This window comes from Rhipicephalus microplus, chromosome 9 (genome assembly GCF_043290135.1).
Source record: "Rhipicephalus microplus isolate Deutch F79 chromosome 9, USDA_Rmic, whole genome shotgun sequence".
Classification (NCBI taxonomy): Eukaryota; Metazoa; Arthropoda; class Arachnida; order Ixodida; family Ixodidae; genus Rhipicephalus; species Rhipicephalus microplus.
The window spans coordinates 8310063-8327873 of record NC_134708.1 but is presented as its reverse complement, the minus strand read 5'-3'; the positions used below and the strand labels follow the sequence as shown (position 1 = coordinate 8327873).

Genomic DNA, 17811 nt, shown 5'->3' with positions numbered 1-17811 from the left:
CCCAATTGAGCCACATGCACTGGTTTGACACTTTGTGAAAAAGCCAATCGCATCCAATCCTCACCAGTGTGATAGCCGCATACATGGCGGCGTGCGGGATTATTTGGTTTCGCTTACTTGTTGTGGGACGTCGATGCCTGCACCACATCCCGCCTTCGTTACCGGCAAAACGCCTACTGAACTCGGTGACAATCAGTGGTTTGCAGCGGTGCTCCGAGCATGAAGCGCGCTTGACCAGTCGTCGCTTGAGAATCGCACCGCTGTGCACTCGAGCGTTGACGCAGAAGGCGAGTCACGATTTGTGTTCACTGCTGAACTTCGACAGTGATTCTGAGTACATGGCATGGCGGCACGATCACAAGGATCTTCTCCTCGGTGTGTCGGACGACCGGCTGGCCAGTGCGTGCCGCTGGCTGCTCGACAAGAACGTAGAGCTCAAGGCGCTCAGGTGGTACCCCGCCATCCTGAAGGTCTCCGTCATCACCTTGCAACGTCGCATGGCCGTTATTCAAAAAGAGGTAAAATTATCTTTATTAGTCACCCGAAAAGCTCCTCGTCAGGATGCAGAGAAGGGCAAGCTGTTTTGCCTGCCATTGACGAGTTGTGCTCGTGTGGCTATTCTTACCACCAACCATACCAGCTCCCAACAATGCCAACGTTATTACTGTAAATTAGAATATTTCATTATCCCGAAGCGTTCCGATGTTTAAAATGTGTAATGAAAATGCTGTTTTTTTTATATTTGGCGTAATTCAGTATAATTCGTGCGTTATTGTTTTTTTTTTTTTTGAGTATCTTGTTGCTAATTGTGTTATGTTGTATCCCACGTCCCCCTCCTCCTGCAAAATGCCTTATGGCGATGTAGGTGAAGTGTAAGTTAATAAAAAACGTGTGGACGAATCCATTGAAGCACGGACATGATTAATTATTCAAATGGTTTTGTATAAAGGAAGACAGCAGTGCTATCGCCACGATGATAAGTGATTTTAATGGAGAAACAGGAAGATGTGCAGTATTCGAATTGAATATAACTTTTGTATGTGTGTGTGTTTATTCTCTCTTCCTGTTGGCGCAGGAAAAAAGCGCCGAGTTGAGCTCTGAAGCTGTGCTGACGCTGCTGTCCTGTCCGGAGTCTCTTCTTTCGACTGTCTCGGACAACGGGGGAGTGTGCCCCACCTTGAAGGCACGAGTGAACCTGCTGCGCCAAGAACTGGGCCTGTCCAAGCGTGAAAGCTTGACAATGATAAGCCGGGTGCCGTGCTTGCTGAGCCACGAGCTTGAGCTTGCCCAGCGCAAGCTGGCCATTCTCAAGCAGAGTGGCATTTCTAAAGAAGCTTTGCTCAAGGTAGTATAAAATTCAGTTGTAGCAGCTTGCTCTAGCATTAAGTTTTTAGAGCGTAGCTCTTAGGTGCCTATTGTTGCTTTCAGTGGCGTTGCCTTTGTAGGCTGGCATCAGTGTAACGGACAGAGCGGACAAAGACTCAAGGGAGTCTATCGATATCGGACAAAGTCTATCGGACAAAGACTCAAGGGAGTCTATCGAACGCGGAGTCTATCGATATCGTGAGCTACTGGCCTCTAACCTAAATTTCTTCCTTCGTCACTAGCTCTGGCCTCTCAATTGGAACTCACTTGCATGCAGGGCTGGCACATGCACTGTGGCTGCCTTTGCTTGCCGTAACAGGGCTGTCGGCATTTCGTTTGGTTTGCGACGCCTACAGTGCACAGAGTGGTGTGCAGTGCACTTGAGCTCTGGCAGTTGCTGTGGCAAATATGTGATGAATGTTAGACTGCAACTGCGGATAGCTAGAGCTTCAAACAAAACTGGTGTGGCCCCGACACGAAGCTGCACTCAGACTTCGCATTAGGCAGTATCATAGTCGTTGGTGAATTTTTTGCTCTCCCTTTCTTTCTTGTGCATGACATTACGGGCATCCTTCCTGGTAGTGGTCACCATAGATCGGTAAACTCATGCATACGTTGAATCACTCAAAAGATTTTGATGAGATCAAGAGAGAGTTAAGCCAGCTGAGCAGTTGAATACAAGTGACCCCAAGTGGCTAAAATTTCAGCGAGTATTGTCGATTTTTTTAAAACACACATTTTTACTCTGCCTGGCATCTGCTCCCGCTGCTTTAGAAAGCAACAGCATTTCCTCATCAAGAAAGGATCATCATGAGCCTGCGCCAATGAGCACGCACTCTGTACTGACGTTGTAAGCTGAATGGCTGGCAATTGTTTTTTTCATATTTATTGTTAGTTGCCATTGCCCGTTACACAATGTTTTCTTTCCCGCTTTTTGCATAACAGCTTTTGTATATTCTTCAACTTTGCACCATTCGCTGATTGCTAGTTTGTAAGTTGTCAGATCATGGTGACCACTCGATACAGTTTCTCTTCCATTACATTTCGTGTATCAGAATTCCTCAGTAACAGTTCCTATATCTGAGGCTCCTTTGATATTGGCAGTGGTGTATTTTTTCGTGTGGGTGTGATTTTCTAGAGCCGAGTAGTGAAAGGAGTAAATATTGAGTTATTTGCTGGGCGAAATTATACCCAGCCTACACAACAGTAAAAGCATGAGCAAGGAACACTCACAGTACAATCACAGCAGAGAAAACAGTTATAAAAAATGTGATTGTAGATTTTTTTGTCTATGAATGATCAAACATTTGAGCATCAATGCTGATACTCATGTTACATCCAGAAAAAAAAAAAAACTCAACTGCTCAAGTCGTGTGGGGAGTATCACCAGAGCTCTCCAAACAATCATGGAGTTTCCCATACATTCCAGTGTGGCTTCCAACAAACAGTAGCACTTGTTTAGCCAGTGATTCACGGTGAAAATAAAACAACTGCTCATAACAATACACAATGAGCATTTTGTAGGCATGTGTGAGTACTAAGTTTTAGGTTCGAAGCCAATAGCGATTCGGTCAAATGATTCTGAATTGAACTTGAATGGTATAGTATGTTACGTATTACTAGGCTTCTGTGAATTGTTAATTTAAAGTTCAAAGCAAATTTGAAGTGAACAGTAATTTGACTGAATGATTTTGAATCAAATCGAAATAGTATATATCGCATCTTACAAAGAAAAATGGGCATATTTGTCATGGCCCGACTAATTTCCACTATATTTTTTTTATCGGATTAAGGCTTCTACAGATATTATTCTTTATGATTCATAGGAAGTGGAAGCAGCTTTGAGTACTAGCAAGTTTGTACTTTTGACAGAATGCCTGTGTAAACTTGCAAAATATGTTAAGTTTCAAAATTTACGATATTCGTAGCATATAAGCCGATATCACAACATTAATGACGATGAAAAGTAGGTGCGTTCATGGTGCAGCACCTATTTTGTGCAGTGAAAACATCTTTATAGGTGAGTTGACTGTGGCTTAATTTGAATATTTCAAAATTTTCCATAAATGTGAATTCGAATACCCAAGTATTTGTTCCAAGTCTTCGACTATTTGCACAAGATGCAGGAAAAAATGAGTGAATTTGTCGTCACCTAAGAAACCGGCACAATACATTATATATATATATATAATGCTCACGGCAAGTTATTTTTTCACCCACTTTTCTTTCTTTTCATTTATATTACATTGGTTCTAATAACTTTTCCTATACATTTCTTGTCAGTATTGTCTGTTAGATCTCGTTAATATTGTTACAAAACGTGGAAAAATGAGCCCTTAGGTATACACTATTGTTCTCTCTCTCTCTCTCTCTATATATATATATATATATATATATATATATATATATATATCTGTGTGTGTGGAAGAGGAGAAACACAACTTATCGGTTGTCTTAATTTTTTTAAATTAAAGACAAAAAGGTTTAAAATTGAGACAATTGCTAAGTTGTGTTTCTTCTCTTCCCAAGTATGTTTGGTCCATAGGAAAAACTTCTTCAGTATATATATATATATATATATATATATATATATATATATATATATATATATATATATATATATATATATATATATATATATATATATATATATATATATATATATATATATATATATATATATATATTGAAACAAAACAGTAGCAGATGCCATTTTTTTTAAAGGAATGTCTAAAATATATATATATATATATATATATATATATATATATATATATATATATATATATATATATATATATATTGAAACAAAACAGTAGCAGATGCCATTTTTTTTAAAGGAATGTCTAAAATTTACTATACCATAGCGTATCATTTAGAAACTGGTATAACTAGCTATTAAGCTTTAAAAATTATATTTAAGCTTGGTGTGGAGCTTCGCGGAAATACGAATTTTCTTCGGTTAGGTGTGTTCACCGTATTGCACTTCTTTACTGCAGTGAAACCGACTTCACAAGGGTTACATGCGGCTTATATATGACAATTTGTCCATTTCGAATAATTTGAATTCGTGTGCAGGCGAACTCAAATACTGTAATACTCATTCTAACATTCGAATTGCTTAAATATTCATGCATGCCTAGCATTTTTGTGATACTTATATCATTTACGGATGAAGGAATCTCGACATTGTCTGTGGCAGGACCCGTGGGTGTTCCGTTACAGCGAGGCGCTGATAGCCCACCGTGTGGCACTGTGTCAGAAGCAGGGCATTCCGATTCGCACGTGGCTACTGCGTTGCCCCGACAGCGTTCTTCAGCGTCACTTGCAGCTGTGCCGAGCGTCCAGGAGCGCGCTCGGCACTCACCCGGACACACCTGACTATCTCGCCGAGAGGCTGGACTGCACGAGCCTGGAAGAACTGGTGCGACGCCACCCACGTCTGCTCAGCATACGGCCTCCCAAGCTAAAAGAGGTATAGTTTAATAAATGGAGTTAGCCATGTAGGCTGTTTTTCTTGGGACTGCTTAAAATTCTTTGAAGGCATCACTATAGCCAGGGGAGAGGGGTAGTGGATGGGTTCAATCTCCCCTCCACTCCCCAAAAATAGTTTTCAATTTTGTGAGTTCATATGTACATGCACCAGAGTTGGCAGATACTACCTGGGAAATGAGCAAATAATCATCACAAAAGAAGTCCCAAGGAAGTGGAAATCGAATTAATTTTTTCATTAAAAGTATCTTTAATAATTAAACATGTCACTCAAGTACAAAGGGCAGTTGTACACCAAAAATATCCGCAAACCGAATGAAAGTACATACTTAGTTCTTAACACTATCTCCACGGTAGTCTCTATTCAGTTGAATGCACATTTGTCAGTGTACAATTAAATTTGTTTAATCATACACTTGCAAATTTGTTTAATCATACAAATGAATAGTGATGGCACACTGACACGTGTGGTCTGTCTACCAAAACGACTTGTGCAGGTGCTGGATCTTCTGTTCCAGAGCGGTTACACCGCTGAGCAGGTGCGCCAGTATCCGCGCGTGCTGAGTGCTAGTGCGAGCAGGTTGCGCTTGCGCCTGCAGAGGATAGCAGCACGGGAGGCGCCACTGCCATCTCTCTATGCTCTCCTGCTGCCCGAAAAGGTCTTTGAGCGCAGCTGCGGAAGATTTTTCGACGGCTACCCTCGCAAGAGTGCCCAGTCACGACCACCTGAATGCCAAATGGAAGAATAAACATTGAAATTTCTCTTGAGTTTCTGTGATCTAACTAAGGCAAAGACCTTTGTTGCCTTGTGAAACATGAAAATGGACCATCGTGATTGACACGAGTGATTAAGAAAAAAATCTCATCTTGTAATGGCGTCACCATATGATGTCATCACGACATAGCAGGATAGCTAGGTGGGCTAACTCTTTCGCGTTGGTGGAACCAATGCAGGCCTTTCTGAAAAGCTCAGGATCACTAAATTTTCATTTTCTTTGTTTTTCATCTATTCTGAAGCACGGGTTCTTTTGGACTTGACCTATGTGGACGAGGGAAGGGGGGAGCCGGAATAAAACTTTTGCTTTCCCCGCCATGGACGCCGGTAGCATTTTGCACGTTTTTGGTAGGAATAAACAGCCTAGATAGGGGGCGAATATGGAGGCACGTACCGTATCTGCCGCATTTATTCTTTCCTCCAAAAAAAAAAAACATACCAACTAGCCTGCCGCTTGTCTTGAGTGTGCGTAAGTGCGTGTTGCATCGCAGCTGGTGGAGGAAAAAGGACATAGCGGGCAAGTGCCCTTTTCCCCTCCTTCTTTACCCTCCCTAATAGATAATCCTGCATACGCCTACGGCTGTGCCAGCTCTCCTTTCCGACCACACTACCCCAAAGAATCGGGAAACAAAAGCACGCTTTTTTACATTAACCCTTTTAGTGTGGTGAAGCCAGCTTTCAGCACGTGTGAAAAAGTGAAGCACGAGGGAATTTTCAGGACACCACTACTATGTTGTTGAAAATACAGGAAAGAAAGTTTTAAAATGAGAAGACAAATAAAGGAGACTGATAATTTAATGTAAATGATCCGCCGTTCAGCGCTGCTGTCAAGATTACGCGCATAGTCAAGTTTAATCGAGAGCTTATGCAAGCACGAGTGATAAGGCACGAATGTTCCATGCCGCATTATAAATGCCGATACACCTTACCACCGCAGATCAGCCTTATCAACGCCCGATCGCTCTGTCAGCCGCTATCTGTGTATACAGTGTGTATTGTTGCAGTTTGACTTTTCGTTTCTTGGGAAAGGATTCGCCCGAATAAAGAGCTTCGTCTTGTCTTGTCTCCTAGGAGACAAGACAAGAGTCTTGAACACGCTGACTGCTGCTTTCGTCAACGTCCCAACACCATGACAATATAAATATATGAGAAAATCAGTCAGAGTTTCGCGTCTAAATTTAGCGCTGAAATCTCTGCACGTGACGTCACAAATTTCAGTCTCTTTTTCGTATCTTTGGAGACATCAGCTCAATGACATTTCCTGAAACTTGGTATATGGTAAGTCCGTGGCTCCCTCGGATGACGGCGTACTTGATTTTCACTGATTAGGAATTGCCCAGGACTTAGTAAACACCGTCAAAGTTAGTGACGTCACGGCGTTGATGGGGGAATTTCAATGTGGCGTCGCCACCCACATTTTCTTTTTGTGCATTTTCTCGTTTACCGAGCATCTTCAAGCATTAAGAGTGGTGCTGTTTTCGGCATCGCGAAGTTGTAGTTTATTAATCAGAGGAAAATTGTTTGTTTTTTTATCTCTATTTAGTATCCTTTAATGTTGCGTGTCAGAATGGTAGACTTGTAACTGCGGCGTCGAAAGCAAAATGTGAATTTCGCAACCAGCGGGTGCTTTGAAGCTGCCCATCCATTACAAGGTGTGAATCTACGCATGTCCGCGTGGCAACTTGCGGGCGCGTATCGAGTGTACTTTGTGAATTTCCAAGAGGTAGAAATACGGCGCAGTGGGTGCGTCGCAACAGTTCCTGCAGCAGGCATAGTTTGAAACGGCCAATGTGTTACGCGCACAAGCATTGTTCTTCCCACGTACGGGTGCCGATTACGCTATTACGCTCTTTCTCTTCTAGCCGAAGCTCATGAGTCCTCCGAATATTTTAGATGTAGGCCAAATTTCGGCCGTTTCGCGCATTGTTGCGAGTGCGGTCACTCGAGTTTATTATTATTATTATTATTATTATTATTATTATTATTATTATTATTATTATTATTATTATTATTATTATTATTATTATTATTATTATTATTATTTCATCCATTAACTGCTCATCACATTTTGCCGTCTTTAGTATAAGAATTTTTCCCTCTCCGACGTGGTAGGAATAGAACAAATATTTCGGTCATATTGTCCGAAAAGATACGTACGTTCTGCACATATAATGAAGTAACTATACTACACGATTGTATTTGGACGGCAGGCAGACCTATAGGTGGCCCACTGCGGTGGTGCATATATGTCGGTTAAGGTGCTCGACTGCTGGCCCGAAGGTTACGGGTTCGATCCTGGCGGTCGCATTTCAGTGAAGGCGAAATTAATGCTCGAGGACCGTGCACTGCGCAATGTCAGCGCACGTTCAAGAACGCGAGATGGTCCGAATTTCGGAAGCCCTCCACTACGACATCCCTCATTTACAGGGGCCCTCCTCTAACGCTTGAAAACATCGGTGCTGACTGCATAACTCGTACAGTGGCGCTCGCCAGAACTATATTGCGAGCGGAAATGACAACGCAAGGCGCGGACCTGTGATTGGTTAAATGTAACCCTAAATGTTATCGCGGCATTGCATCAAATATGGATTACTATTACATTTCTTTTTTTCTTTAGCCTGGTTTTTCCTTGAACGCGATTGATTGATTGATTGATTGACATGTGGGGTTTAACGTCACAAAACCACCAAATTATTATGAGAGACGCCGTAGTGGAGGGCTCCGGAAATTTGGACCACCTGGGGTTCTTTAACGTGCACCCAAATCTGAGCACACGGGCCTACACTATTTCCGCCTCCATCGGAAATGCAGCCGCCGCAGCCGGGATTCGAACCCTTTCCTTGAACGCGGAAAGAAAAAAAGCTTCCTCACTTTTCCAGCTTGAAAACTGCAAAGCCGCGGTCAAAGAATGCGCCGAGCGCCCAGGCGCCGCTGTTTGAAAAAAAAAACTAAAAGAAAAAATGTAAGAGCATTGACATATAGACTCTATCACAAATCGAAAGATCAGTAAAGATACAAAACATTACGAAAGCGTTCGTGAGCTGCCTCGCTTCGCAGGTGTCATTCCCTTTTCAAGTTCCACATTGTTTCTATCGCGACGGCGTCCTCACGCTGGACATAACGGGCACTATGACGTGGAAGCTTCCAGTATACGGTATAGGGTTTCTAGTTCATTTCATTGCGCAGCCTTCCGACCTCACAGGGTGGGGGAACACGGTCAGGTGAGCTCACGAAAGTCGAGTTGAAGGTAAGCATTCATTTCATTGTGTTTTGATATATCTATACGCTGAATAACTTTGCACTGCTGTTCTTGCGGCACTTATCGCTCAAGCCTTGAGCGTGCGCAACCAGCTGGAAAAACAAGTAAAACAACGAGGTTGTGAAAAGTGTTAGATGGCCCCTTTAAACCCCAACAATTGTCATAATTATTGGCGGGAAAAATACATATTCAAGCTTGAAACAAACCGCTCTTGAACAAACTGGTACGCGATGCGATCATTGTAGCTAAAGCGTGGGATGAAGACTCTCCTCGGCTTCAATGGGCTTTTCTCAAGTGACCGCTACCTTGTGTAACCAAGATAAAACCGCACGACGTCCGAAAAGGAAACCGCTCCAACGACGCCTTCTCCCAAGTTTGAGACCGTCCGCCCGGCTATCAGCGGACGCTGATTTTGAAACCGCTACGAGGAGAGCGCATCACAGACACCGCCGCTCAGTAGATATCAAGTCGTCTAGACCTCAACATCTCGTAAGTATAAGCCATCTCAGCGCAATTCCTCGCGAGAAAGTCATACCCTTTGCCGTAGCGGACGTACCGACAGTCTTATATTGTACTGTGATCAAGTGGCGTTTTTTTTTTTTTTGTAATCTGAACCTATAGTTTTCTTTGTAATCGCTATTGATTTTACAGCGTTAAACTTGCTGAACGTTTTGCGATGGCTCAATCGTACATCATAATGTCGATTTATCATCGTTATAAAGGTTCCTTTGTAGAAGTTACCAGAAAGACTCCACTTCGTGTAATACCACGTGAAGGCAGAGCTTTGAAAACGCGTTTTACTGCACAATCACTGGCCAAATAAAAAGAGAAGAAAGAAAAAAAACTTCGAATTTGTACCGCACATTTAATTTACTGACCTATGAAGCTCTGAAGTTCATAACTCAATATGACAAACGAATTTTCGGTTTCAATTTCGTCTTTTATCGATTGTAATTATCCGACTACCATATGTGCATTGAAAATAATGGTTTTCATTAGTACCTTCTAAGTCTAAACTGATTTCGTGTCTTTCTTTATCGCGACTTACATCGCATCCATGGGCAGAGTGCCTCGGAAAGGGCGAAAAGCGTTGTGGCAAAATTCATTAACCTCTTGTTCCTTCACTTACAGGAGACGATGTCCTTGCGCATAGCAGCGGTGCTTTTGCTTGCAGGTATGTTGGGGGACCTGCCAGTGACGTAGGCAGGATGTTTTTATTTTCTTCTTAGGGACAACGTCCTATAAACAGAAAAAAATTAGAAAAGCAGCCGAGGGGAAGGGGGGGGGGGGGCGAGCAAGCGGGTGCTGTCGAGCGCTGTTTCGTATGCTGTTAATTCCATTGGAGAGCAACATTGCGGGGGAAGCATTAGCCCGTGTGTTCCACGTACTCTCCTGGTTAATTGCCCCCAAGTTGGGGGAATAACCTAACCCAAGCCAAATTATTCGGGAAAAAATGCATATATACACTAGCTGACGGCGACTTCAAGGCATTTTGATCAGTACTGAATGGCGTATGATAAGCACCGACCCACAGAGATATTTATAACTAAATGCCACATGTGTGCGTCGAGTGAATATTAAAATGCGAGGAGAAATTATCTGCTGTAATAGGGAAAACAGTACGTACCAAAATTAGCAAATTTATATGACCTAAAACATGGCCGCGTGTCGACTTCATCTAGATTCCACTTGCCGAAATTTCTCGTTCCTTGTCGACACATTTTTTTTTTTTTTCGACGGGCCACTCAGGAAACCAAATCATGAGGGAAACGATAAATCAGCTTAGATGAATCATTTTCACTCGAAAAACCTGAAATTCGGCAATCAGAGCTTTCATAATAAAGTAGAAAATCAAGGTCAATGTCCTCTTTTCGAAGCCCCGCCGTGGTGGTCTAGTGGCTAAAATACTCGGCTGCTGACCCACAGGTCCCGGAATCGAATCCCGGCTGCGGCGGCAGCATTTTTTATGGAGGCGAAAATGCTGTATGCCCAGGTGTTCAGATATTGGTGCCCGTTAAGGAACCCCAGTGTCTCTCATATATGGTGGTTTTGGGACGTTAAACTCATTCCACGTATCAATCCCATTCTCAAATTTTGCTCTGAATTATCCGAGAGATTGACGTAAGAACGTGACGTTTGGCCTGACGAAACTTTCTGAGACTTTAAGAGCTAAGTATCTGACTGCCTCGGAAGAATATGTACTTCATATAAACCCTAGTGAACCGTCAAAATCAGTGACGTCGTATGAATTAGCGCGGGGAATTCAAGGTGGCGGCGCCTCCCGTACGTTCTTTCTATGCGTTTTCTCGCTTACCAATTAAGCGGCATCCACTGGCAAAAAGCGTGGTGATTTTGGCAAGAGTCATTTACTAATATGAGGAATATTGTGTTTCTCTTCAGTGTCCCTTAAAAGAAAAATGTCAAACTCTGCGTTAGCTTGAGCGAACTTCAACGAATCCTGAGAAAGCTCGTGGCCGTGCCTTGCCGATAATGCTATCACGTTTCTTTAAATACACCACGCGCGCAGCACAAGATTCACAGCGGAAGCTCATGTATGATCTTATCCAGTGTAAACATCGGATATCACAAACCTAGACCTTCTTCAAGAGTTGCAATCTTCTAAAACACCGGAGCAAGTGCTTGACCATCGAAGACATTGACCTACGCTGTCACGTGTTCTGCTTGTGACTTAAAGGTATCAGTAATATTCGAAGGGCTTCTTTAAAAAGAATCAGCTCTTAAGAACTACTTATCGATTGTTTGTCTGGATCCCCATCTGTTTCAGCCACGCTTCTTTTTTTTTCTTTTTTTAGCTTGATAAGTTTCCAAACTGCGTACCCACTCGTATCCACGCTCAGCTAACCAGCTAACCAGATATAGTGTTGGTAATGAGCTTCGTGCTTGTGTTCGCAGCAAGAAAGGCGACGCCACCACGTGAAGGGCCAGATTGATTGATTGATTGATATGTGGAGTTTAACGTCTCAAAACCACCATATGATTATGAGAGACGCCGTAGTGGAGGGCTCCGGAAATTTCGACCACCTGGGGTTCTTTAACGTGCACCCAAATCTGAGCACACGGGCCTACAACATTTCCGCCTCCATCGGAAATGCAGCCGCCGCAGTCGGGATTCGATCTCGCGACCTGCGGGTCAGCAGCCGAGTACCTTAGCCACTAGACCACCGCGGCGGGGTGTGTGAAGCGCGAATTGAATAATTCATATGTACCATTACAATCCACAAAGGACAAAATGCAAGATCGGCACAGCTTCTGAAGTGCCTCGACCTATTCTCGTAAAGCATATGTGCGCAGCTAGATATGTCCTCCTTAAAAAGAATCGAATATTTGATTCACGTCGAGAGATACGGACTTGGACGAGTGGCCGCCCCGGTGATGTCGCATACCATGCCAGAGACTGACTGCGTGATGTGTGTGTGTGTGCGCGCGGTGTTAAGTGCTATCTTTCCCTCTTTCCTCTCCATCTTTCGGCCTCATTCCCATGTGCAGAGTATCGAACCGGTCATGGTTAACATTCTTGCCTTTCTCTCTATGCTATTTCTTCTCCTCTTCATTCACTGAGCTCATCTCTGGTCGGCAATTTATCCCTTCCTGTGGTTCGTTCCTTTGGGGAAACTAAAATGAAAAGGAGCGTTTGCGAACCCGTATGCGATTTCCTGCAGGAAACAAAATGAAAAGAATGTTAAGTTTAGGTGTAATTTCACTTTATTGCATTCTTATAAATTATATATCTAAATCCTTGTTTTTTTACTAATGCGTTATTCTTTAAATCATCCGTTTCTAAACATATTTGGCTTGTAAAACCATTTTATCTCCAAAATAAGGTACCGCCCCTTTCATGACCGATCCCACCCGGTGGGCTGCGGCAGGTCACTAAGGCACAATCAACCATCCGAAACTATCCAATGAATGAACGGTGACTCATACTGATATGCGCATAAACGTTAGCGATATTAATTGATGTACTACCGTATTTCAAAAGAAACATCAATGCATGAAGGCATGTGCCCTTCTTGCCTGTCGCACCTTAACCTCTTATCCTGCTCTGACCCCACGCAGTCTACGCCTACGCGAGCCCCGGTCACATCGACTTCGTGCTGGACCAGTTGCTGTCCAGCGCCGGCGTGGACGTGCTTCCGCTTCCGGACATCTCGTTCGACGTTGACAACCAGCACAACTGGACATTCGCAGGCTACGTCGAATTCCACCTGCAGAACGGCACACTGATCAATCTGCGCAGAAGGGTGAGTGCGGACTTCAGCACGTATAGACAACCTTCGTAGCCGGTGACACAGTTTAAAGAACGATACACGTTTAGTGTGTAAAATTTGAAGCATAACAGGGATATTTCTACCTCTTTAGAAAAGACGGGGTACTTAAAGTCTGCAATCCTCCCCTCCCCCCCCCCCCCCCCCCCCGCACCCAAGTTCGCGCTCTCTTTCCTGAAAACTCTGCGCACACCACATTCCTGTCATGAAGGCTATGTCAGGCTGATAGCGTTCTCGTATTTCATGGCCACAAACTACCAAGAAAGCGGAAGTAAAGAAGACTACCCTAATACGCCCTTTGATTTTAATGCGCGAGAATACACTCGAAAAAAGAGCGAGTAGAAAGGGTGTATTTTTGTACCACAACAATAATTGTCATCTATATTGCGTTCCATCCTTGCACTATCGCCCCGCGCCCGGTACATTCCGGTCACGATCGACATGCCCATCATCAGCGATACATTGCATTCTCGATAGGAAAGTGGCCAGCGCCGAATTTTCAAGAAAGGAAGGGCACGCAAGCCTGATGACGATTATTGTTGTGGGACAAAAAGACACCCTTTTTACTCGTTATTTTTTTAGAGTGTACGCGTCAGTTTTTTTTTTACGCCTTTTTATATACATAGCCTGGCGCATTGTTCCTTGCCAAAAGCTTCAGAATATAGAGTTAAAGTAAAGAATGTTGATCTGCTGGGTGACAAGATTGTGCACCGCAGGGTGAAAACGGAAACGTTAGTTGCCTTTCTGGGGAGTTACTGCTCGTCCAAAGCCTACACGTGCGTCTTGGAGAGTTCTCACGCTCGAAATTGACCTTGAAATGGCAAGCTTCCGCAAGTATGTGATTAGTATGAACTCCCGCTGTGATAAGTACAGTTCTTTAAGCCCTTTTTGGGAGTATCGCGTCTCCAAAGAATAACCGTCATCTCTGTTGCGTACATTTCCTTTACCAAGGTGAAAGTCTTATAAGCCTTGTGCGAGCGTAGCCTTGATGGAGAAAAGTGATCAAGAAAAGATCACGTGACGTTCAGGAAAGTTAAACCCTTACGAAATCGAGTGAATTCGCATGCCTGCGTATATATGATATCAAAGCAGATTAAGTGTGTATCAGCATAATTAGTGCAATCGATATACTATAACAAATTATGTCATTAAGAAGTTAATTGAGGTAAAAATAACTAATTAAGTTTAATTAATAAACGTTGAACGTGTGTATGAAGTGCGTGGTAAAATAGTCGCACTGATTGACGTCTACACGCGGGAGACCTAAGGTCCGGTCGGCGAAAGCTCTGCCGGACTTCCAATAAAGTTCTTACCAACCAACCAACCAATTGGTTTTCGAATGATGTGCCTTTAGAGGGCTAGGAATGTGTGTCGACAGTAATCATATCTGGACTGTTATGTCCCCAAACCATGATATGATTTGTATGGCTCGGTAAAATTTCTCCATCCGGTGGTCTTTGACGTGCACTAGTTGACATCGCACAGTATTCACGCACGTCTAACGTTTCACCTCTATCGAAATGCGACCGCCGCGGTCGGGATCGAACCGACGACCTTCGGGTCAACAGCCAAGCGGCAGATAGAATTGGGTTGATCAGTCTGGAACCATGGTCTAGAATAACTTTAGAGGAGGATGGATGGATGGATGGATGGATGGATGGATGGATGGATGGATGGATGGATGGATGTGGCTCTACCCTTTAGATCGGGCGGCGGCTAACGCCGCCTAGCCGAAATACTTGGTTAACTAACCACTAGATTTATCTTTTTTTTTCTTCAAATAGTGAAGTTGAGGACTGGTACTTTGAAGTGAAGGATTTAGTTTTCGCTCGTGCATTGCCTTTAGCCACCAATCAGATAACCTTCTTCTAGTTATTTCTACCCGCTTAAAGTCTATTTTGCCCTCCCTGTCCCTAAACCCTGGTGCTTTGAAAAAATCTGCGCCATCATCTTGAACTATAGGGTGAAGCCCTTTACAGAACATTATCAAGTGTTCGGCAGTTTCCTCCTCCTCTCCACACGCACTGCATACCGTGTCTACCCCTTCGTATTTGGCCCCATATGTCTTGGTTCGCAATACTCCCGTCCTGGCCTCAAACAGTAGAGAACTACCCCGAGTATTATCACAGATTCTTTCCTTGGCAATTACCTGCTTAAAAGTTCGATAGATCTCTAATGCGGACTTCTTAATCATGCCAACTCTCCACATGTCAGTTTCCGTTGGAGGAGTCGGGCTCCTCCAACGCCACCTAGAGTCTAGGCGGCGTTGGCTCCTCCCGGCAGGGTGCTGGTGGTATGCGTATGTACTACATACATGAATACCAGTCTGCGGGCGCAGGTACGACGAGTAGGAGACTGCGGGCTGCGTGGAGACCAGGAAAATGGCGCCCCCTTCGTCGAGCTCTGGTGCAACTTGAACCTGCGCGGTGTCGTCGCGCATTACGACGTCCAGGTAATCGTCGACGACCGAACCAACATGGCGGTCGCTGAACTGCTCGTCGACACCGGCAACATCTACTTCAAGCTCGAGGCACGCCAGGAAAACTGCACGGAATGTACGCCACGCACTAATTTCCTTTGAACGTGTTATTACATATCCGAGTCTTGTTCGGCCTTAGAAAAATCGTCTTCGCGACGTATCAGTCGAGTGCTACTTTATGCATTGAGTGAGAGTGAGCCTCGCGATAGGTGGTCCCATGCATGTGAACGCTCGAATTTTTTTTGTTTCTAAATATATATGCACCAGTTCACTTGCATTAGATGCGGTGGTTAATTAGTAATATGAAGTACAGGTGAACCTACAAAAAAAATTAGATGGTTTAATCTGGAGCTGGTCTTTACAACGAGTATTCGAAAAGATCTGTCCCCAGTCGAAACGTCTAATAAAGGTGTTTTGATATTAATCTAGGATGCACTATATATATATATATATATATATATATATATATATGAGATCTAACAGACAGTAATGTCAAGTAATGTACAGGGGAAGTTATTAGAACCAATGGAATGTAAATAAGAGGAAAGAAAAGTGGATGAAAATATAACCAGCAGTGCTCACTGTTGGTTATATTTTCATATTTATTTTTATTATATATATATATATATATATATATATATATATATATATATATATATATATATATATATATATATATATATATATATATATATATATATATATATATATATATATATATTCGTATAGGAAAGAAGACGCACGTACGAAGTTATTTTATTTGACGTTTCGGCCGTGGGTCCGGCCTTCATCAGAAACAGGTGAAGGCCGGACCCACGGCCGAAATGATGAAGGCCGGACCCACTGCCGAAACGTCAAATAAAATAACTTCGTACGTGCGTCTTCTTTCCTATACGAATAATATTTCCCGGACCCAGCATCCCTTTGTTTTTGGTGTATATATATATATATATATATATATATATATATATATATATATATATATATATATATATATATATATATATATATATATATATATATATATATGCGTGTGTGTGTGTGTGTGTGTGTGTGTGTGTGTGTGGAAAATATTGGGCACGGTATTTACTTCTTTTCACAGTGAAGTTAACGAGCGCATTCGCAATGGCATTTTCTCTCTCTCTCTTCATATGCCTGTGACGTGTGTTCAAATGTCGATCATAATTCCTGCGCATGTGCTCGCAGGTTCGCAAATTACGGATTTCCAGGTGACCGAAGTTGCAGCTAGGATGAAGCCTCTGGGACAGAACATGGACTACATCGCCGAAGTCGTGCAGAAATTCGAAAGCGAAGTGGTCGCTCGTGCGCCGAGGCACATATCCTACGCGTTCAGCACGGCGTACAAGCGGGCATTGGCTGACAAAATCGCCCCGCTGAAAGCCACAGACTTCACTGATCTAGCCTAGGACAAGACAATTCATTCTTTGTACACATACGCACACCACATGACACACAGCGAATAAACCAATAAATATTTTACCACCTTTGAATGTGCAATCCCTTGAACGTGCAATCGTGATGCCTGTGAGCACGACAACTGATAAACCATTGATAAAGTGAATTGGAATCATAGCATGCAAAAACCAAATACGTAGAAAATTACAGGGTTTTTTGCGCTGGCGTCATTGAAACCGGCATGTTGGAGTACCACATGGTACTACGCAAAATTTCTGAAATCACGTTAATGTTATCAATACGTTGTATGTAAGTTCTTTTGTTGTTCATGCTCAGTGACAAACGTTCCAGCGGCGTCATGTGATTATGTGCTGCTATGACGTCATCAAAGTCACCATGATGGTGTACCAGTACATTGAGAAAGCGTGTCTGTGACGTATGCATGGCTTAATGTTCCTGAGAATGCTTCAACAACTTCGTATGAATGTTGACCTTGCGTTGCGTCTCGATATAATGAGTGTTTCTTCCTTATTTTTATCAGCATGCTCTAGGTATTTATATTTTAATATTGCAACACGTGAAAGTACTTGTCATGTTGCTGCACAGTTATTGTATTGGGAGGTGGGACGTAGCTTTTTTTCCACCATCCTTACTGTTTACAGATGTTTTGTACCTATATATGTGGCAACCAACTTCAACCTTCACGTGAAAGCTCGTGCATTTTTTCTTTAATGATTGA

General features: G+C 43.0%; 2 protein-coding genes across 2 annotated transcripts; both read left to right on the top strand.

Annotated features, from left to right (window-relative positions):
• The first annotated feature begins 10 nt into the window (after positions 1-10).
• Positions 11-5625, top strand: mTTF (mitochondrial transcription termination factor). The gene is made up of 4 exons (XM_037415420.2): positions 11-518; positions 1076-1345; positions 4568-4840; positions 5355-5625. Exons 1-4 carry the CDS (start codon positions 84-86, stop codon positions 5604-5606), a joined length of 1230 nt encoding a protein of 409 aa, XP_037271317.2. The 5' UTR covers positions 11-83; the 3' UTR covers positions 5607-5625.
• Positions 5626-9155: 3530 nt separating this feature from the next.
• LOC119164837 (uncharacterized) lies at positions 9156-17167 on the top strand. The gene is made up of 5 exons (XM_075873057.1): positions 9156-9380; positions 10023-10065; positions 12969-13153; positions 15516-15732; positions 16863-17167. The coding sequence occupies exons 1-5, from the start codon at positions 9171-9173 to the stop codon at positions 17081-17083; spliced, it is 876 nt and encodes a 291-aa protein (XP_075729172.1). The 5' UTR covers positions 9156-9170; the 3' UTR covers positions 17084-17167.
• The last annotated feature ends 644 nt before the right edge of the window (positions 17168-17811 follow it).

What these genes read in the sequence shown, in the direction of transcription:
- mTTF (XM_037415420.2), top strand. Translation starts at nt 84, where the DNA reads ATGGCGGCGTGCGGGATTATTTGGTTTCGCTTACTTGTTGTGGGACGT. An exon ending in TGGCCGTTATTCAAAAAGAG is followed by an intron (nt 519 to 1,075) that starts GTAAAATTATCT and finishes CTGTTGGCGCAG; the next exon opens with GAAAAAAGCGCCGAGTTGAG. An exon ending in GGCCTCCCAAGCTAAAAGAG is followed by an intron (nt 4,841 to 5,354) that starts GTATAGTTTAAT and finishes CGACTTGTGCAG; the next exon opens with GTGCTGGATCTTCTGTTCCA.
- LOC119164837 (XM_075873057.1), top strand. Translation starts at nt 9,171, where the DNA reads ATGGGCTTTTCTCAAGTGACCGCTACCTTGTGTAACCAAGATAAAACC. An exon ending in CGTCTAGACCTCAACATCTC is followed by an intron (nt 9,381 to 10,022) that starts GTAAGTATAAGC and finishes CTTCACTTACAG; the next exon opens with GAGACGATGTCCTTGCGCAT. An exon ending in CCAGGAAAACTGCACGGAAT is followed by an intron (nt 15,733 to 16,862) that starts GTACGCCACGCA and finishes ATGTGCTCGCAG; the next exon opens with GTTCGCAAATTACGGATTTC.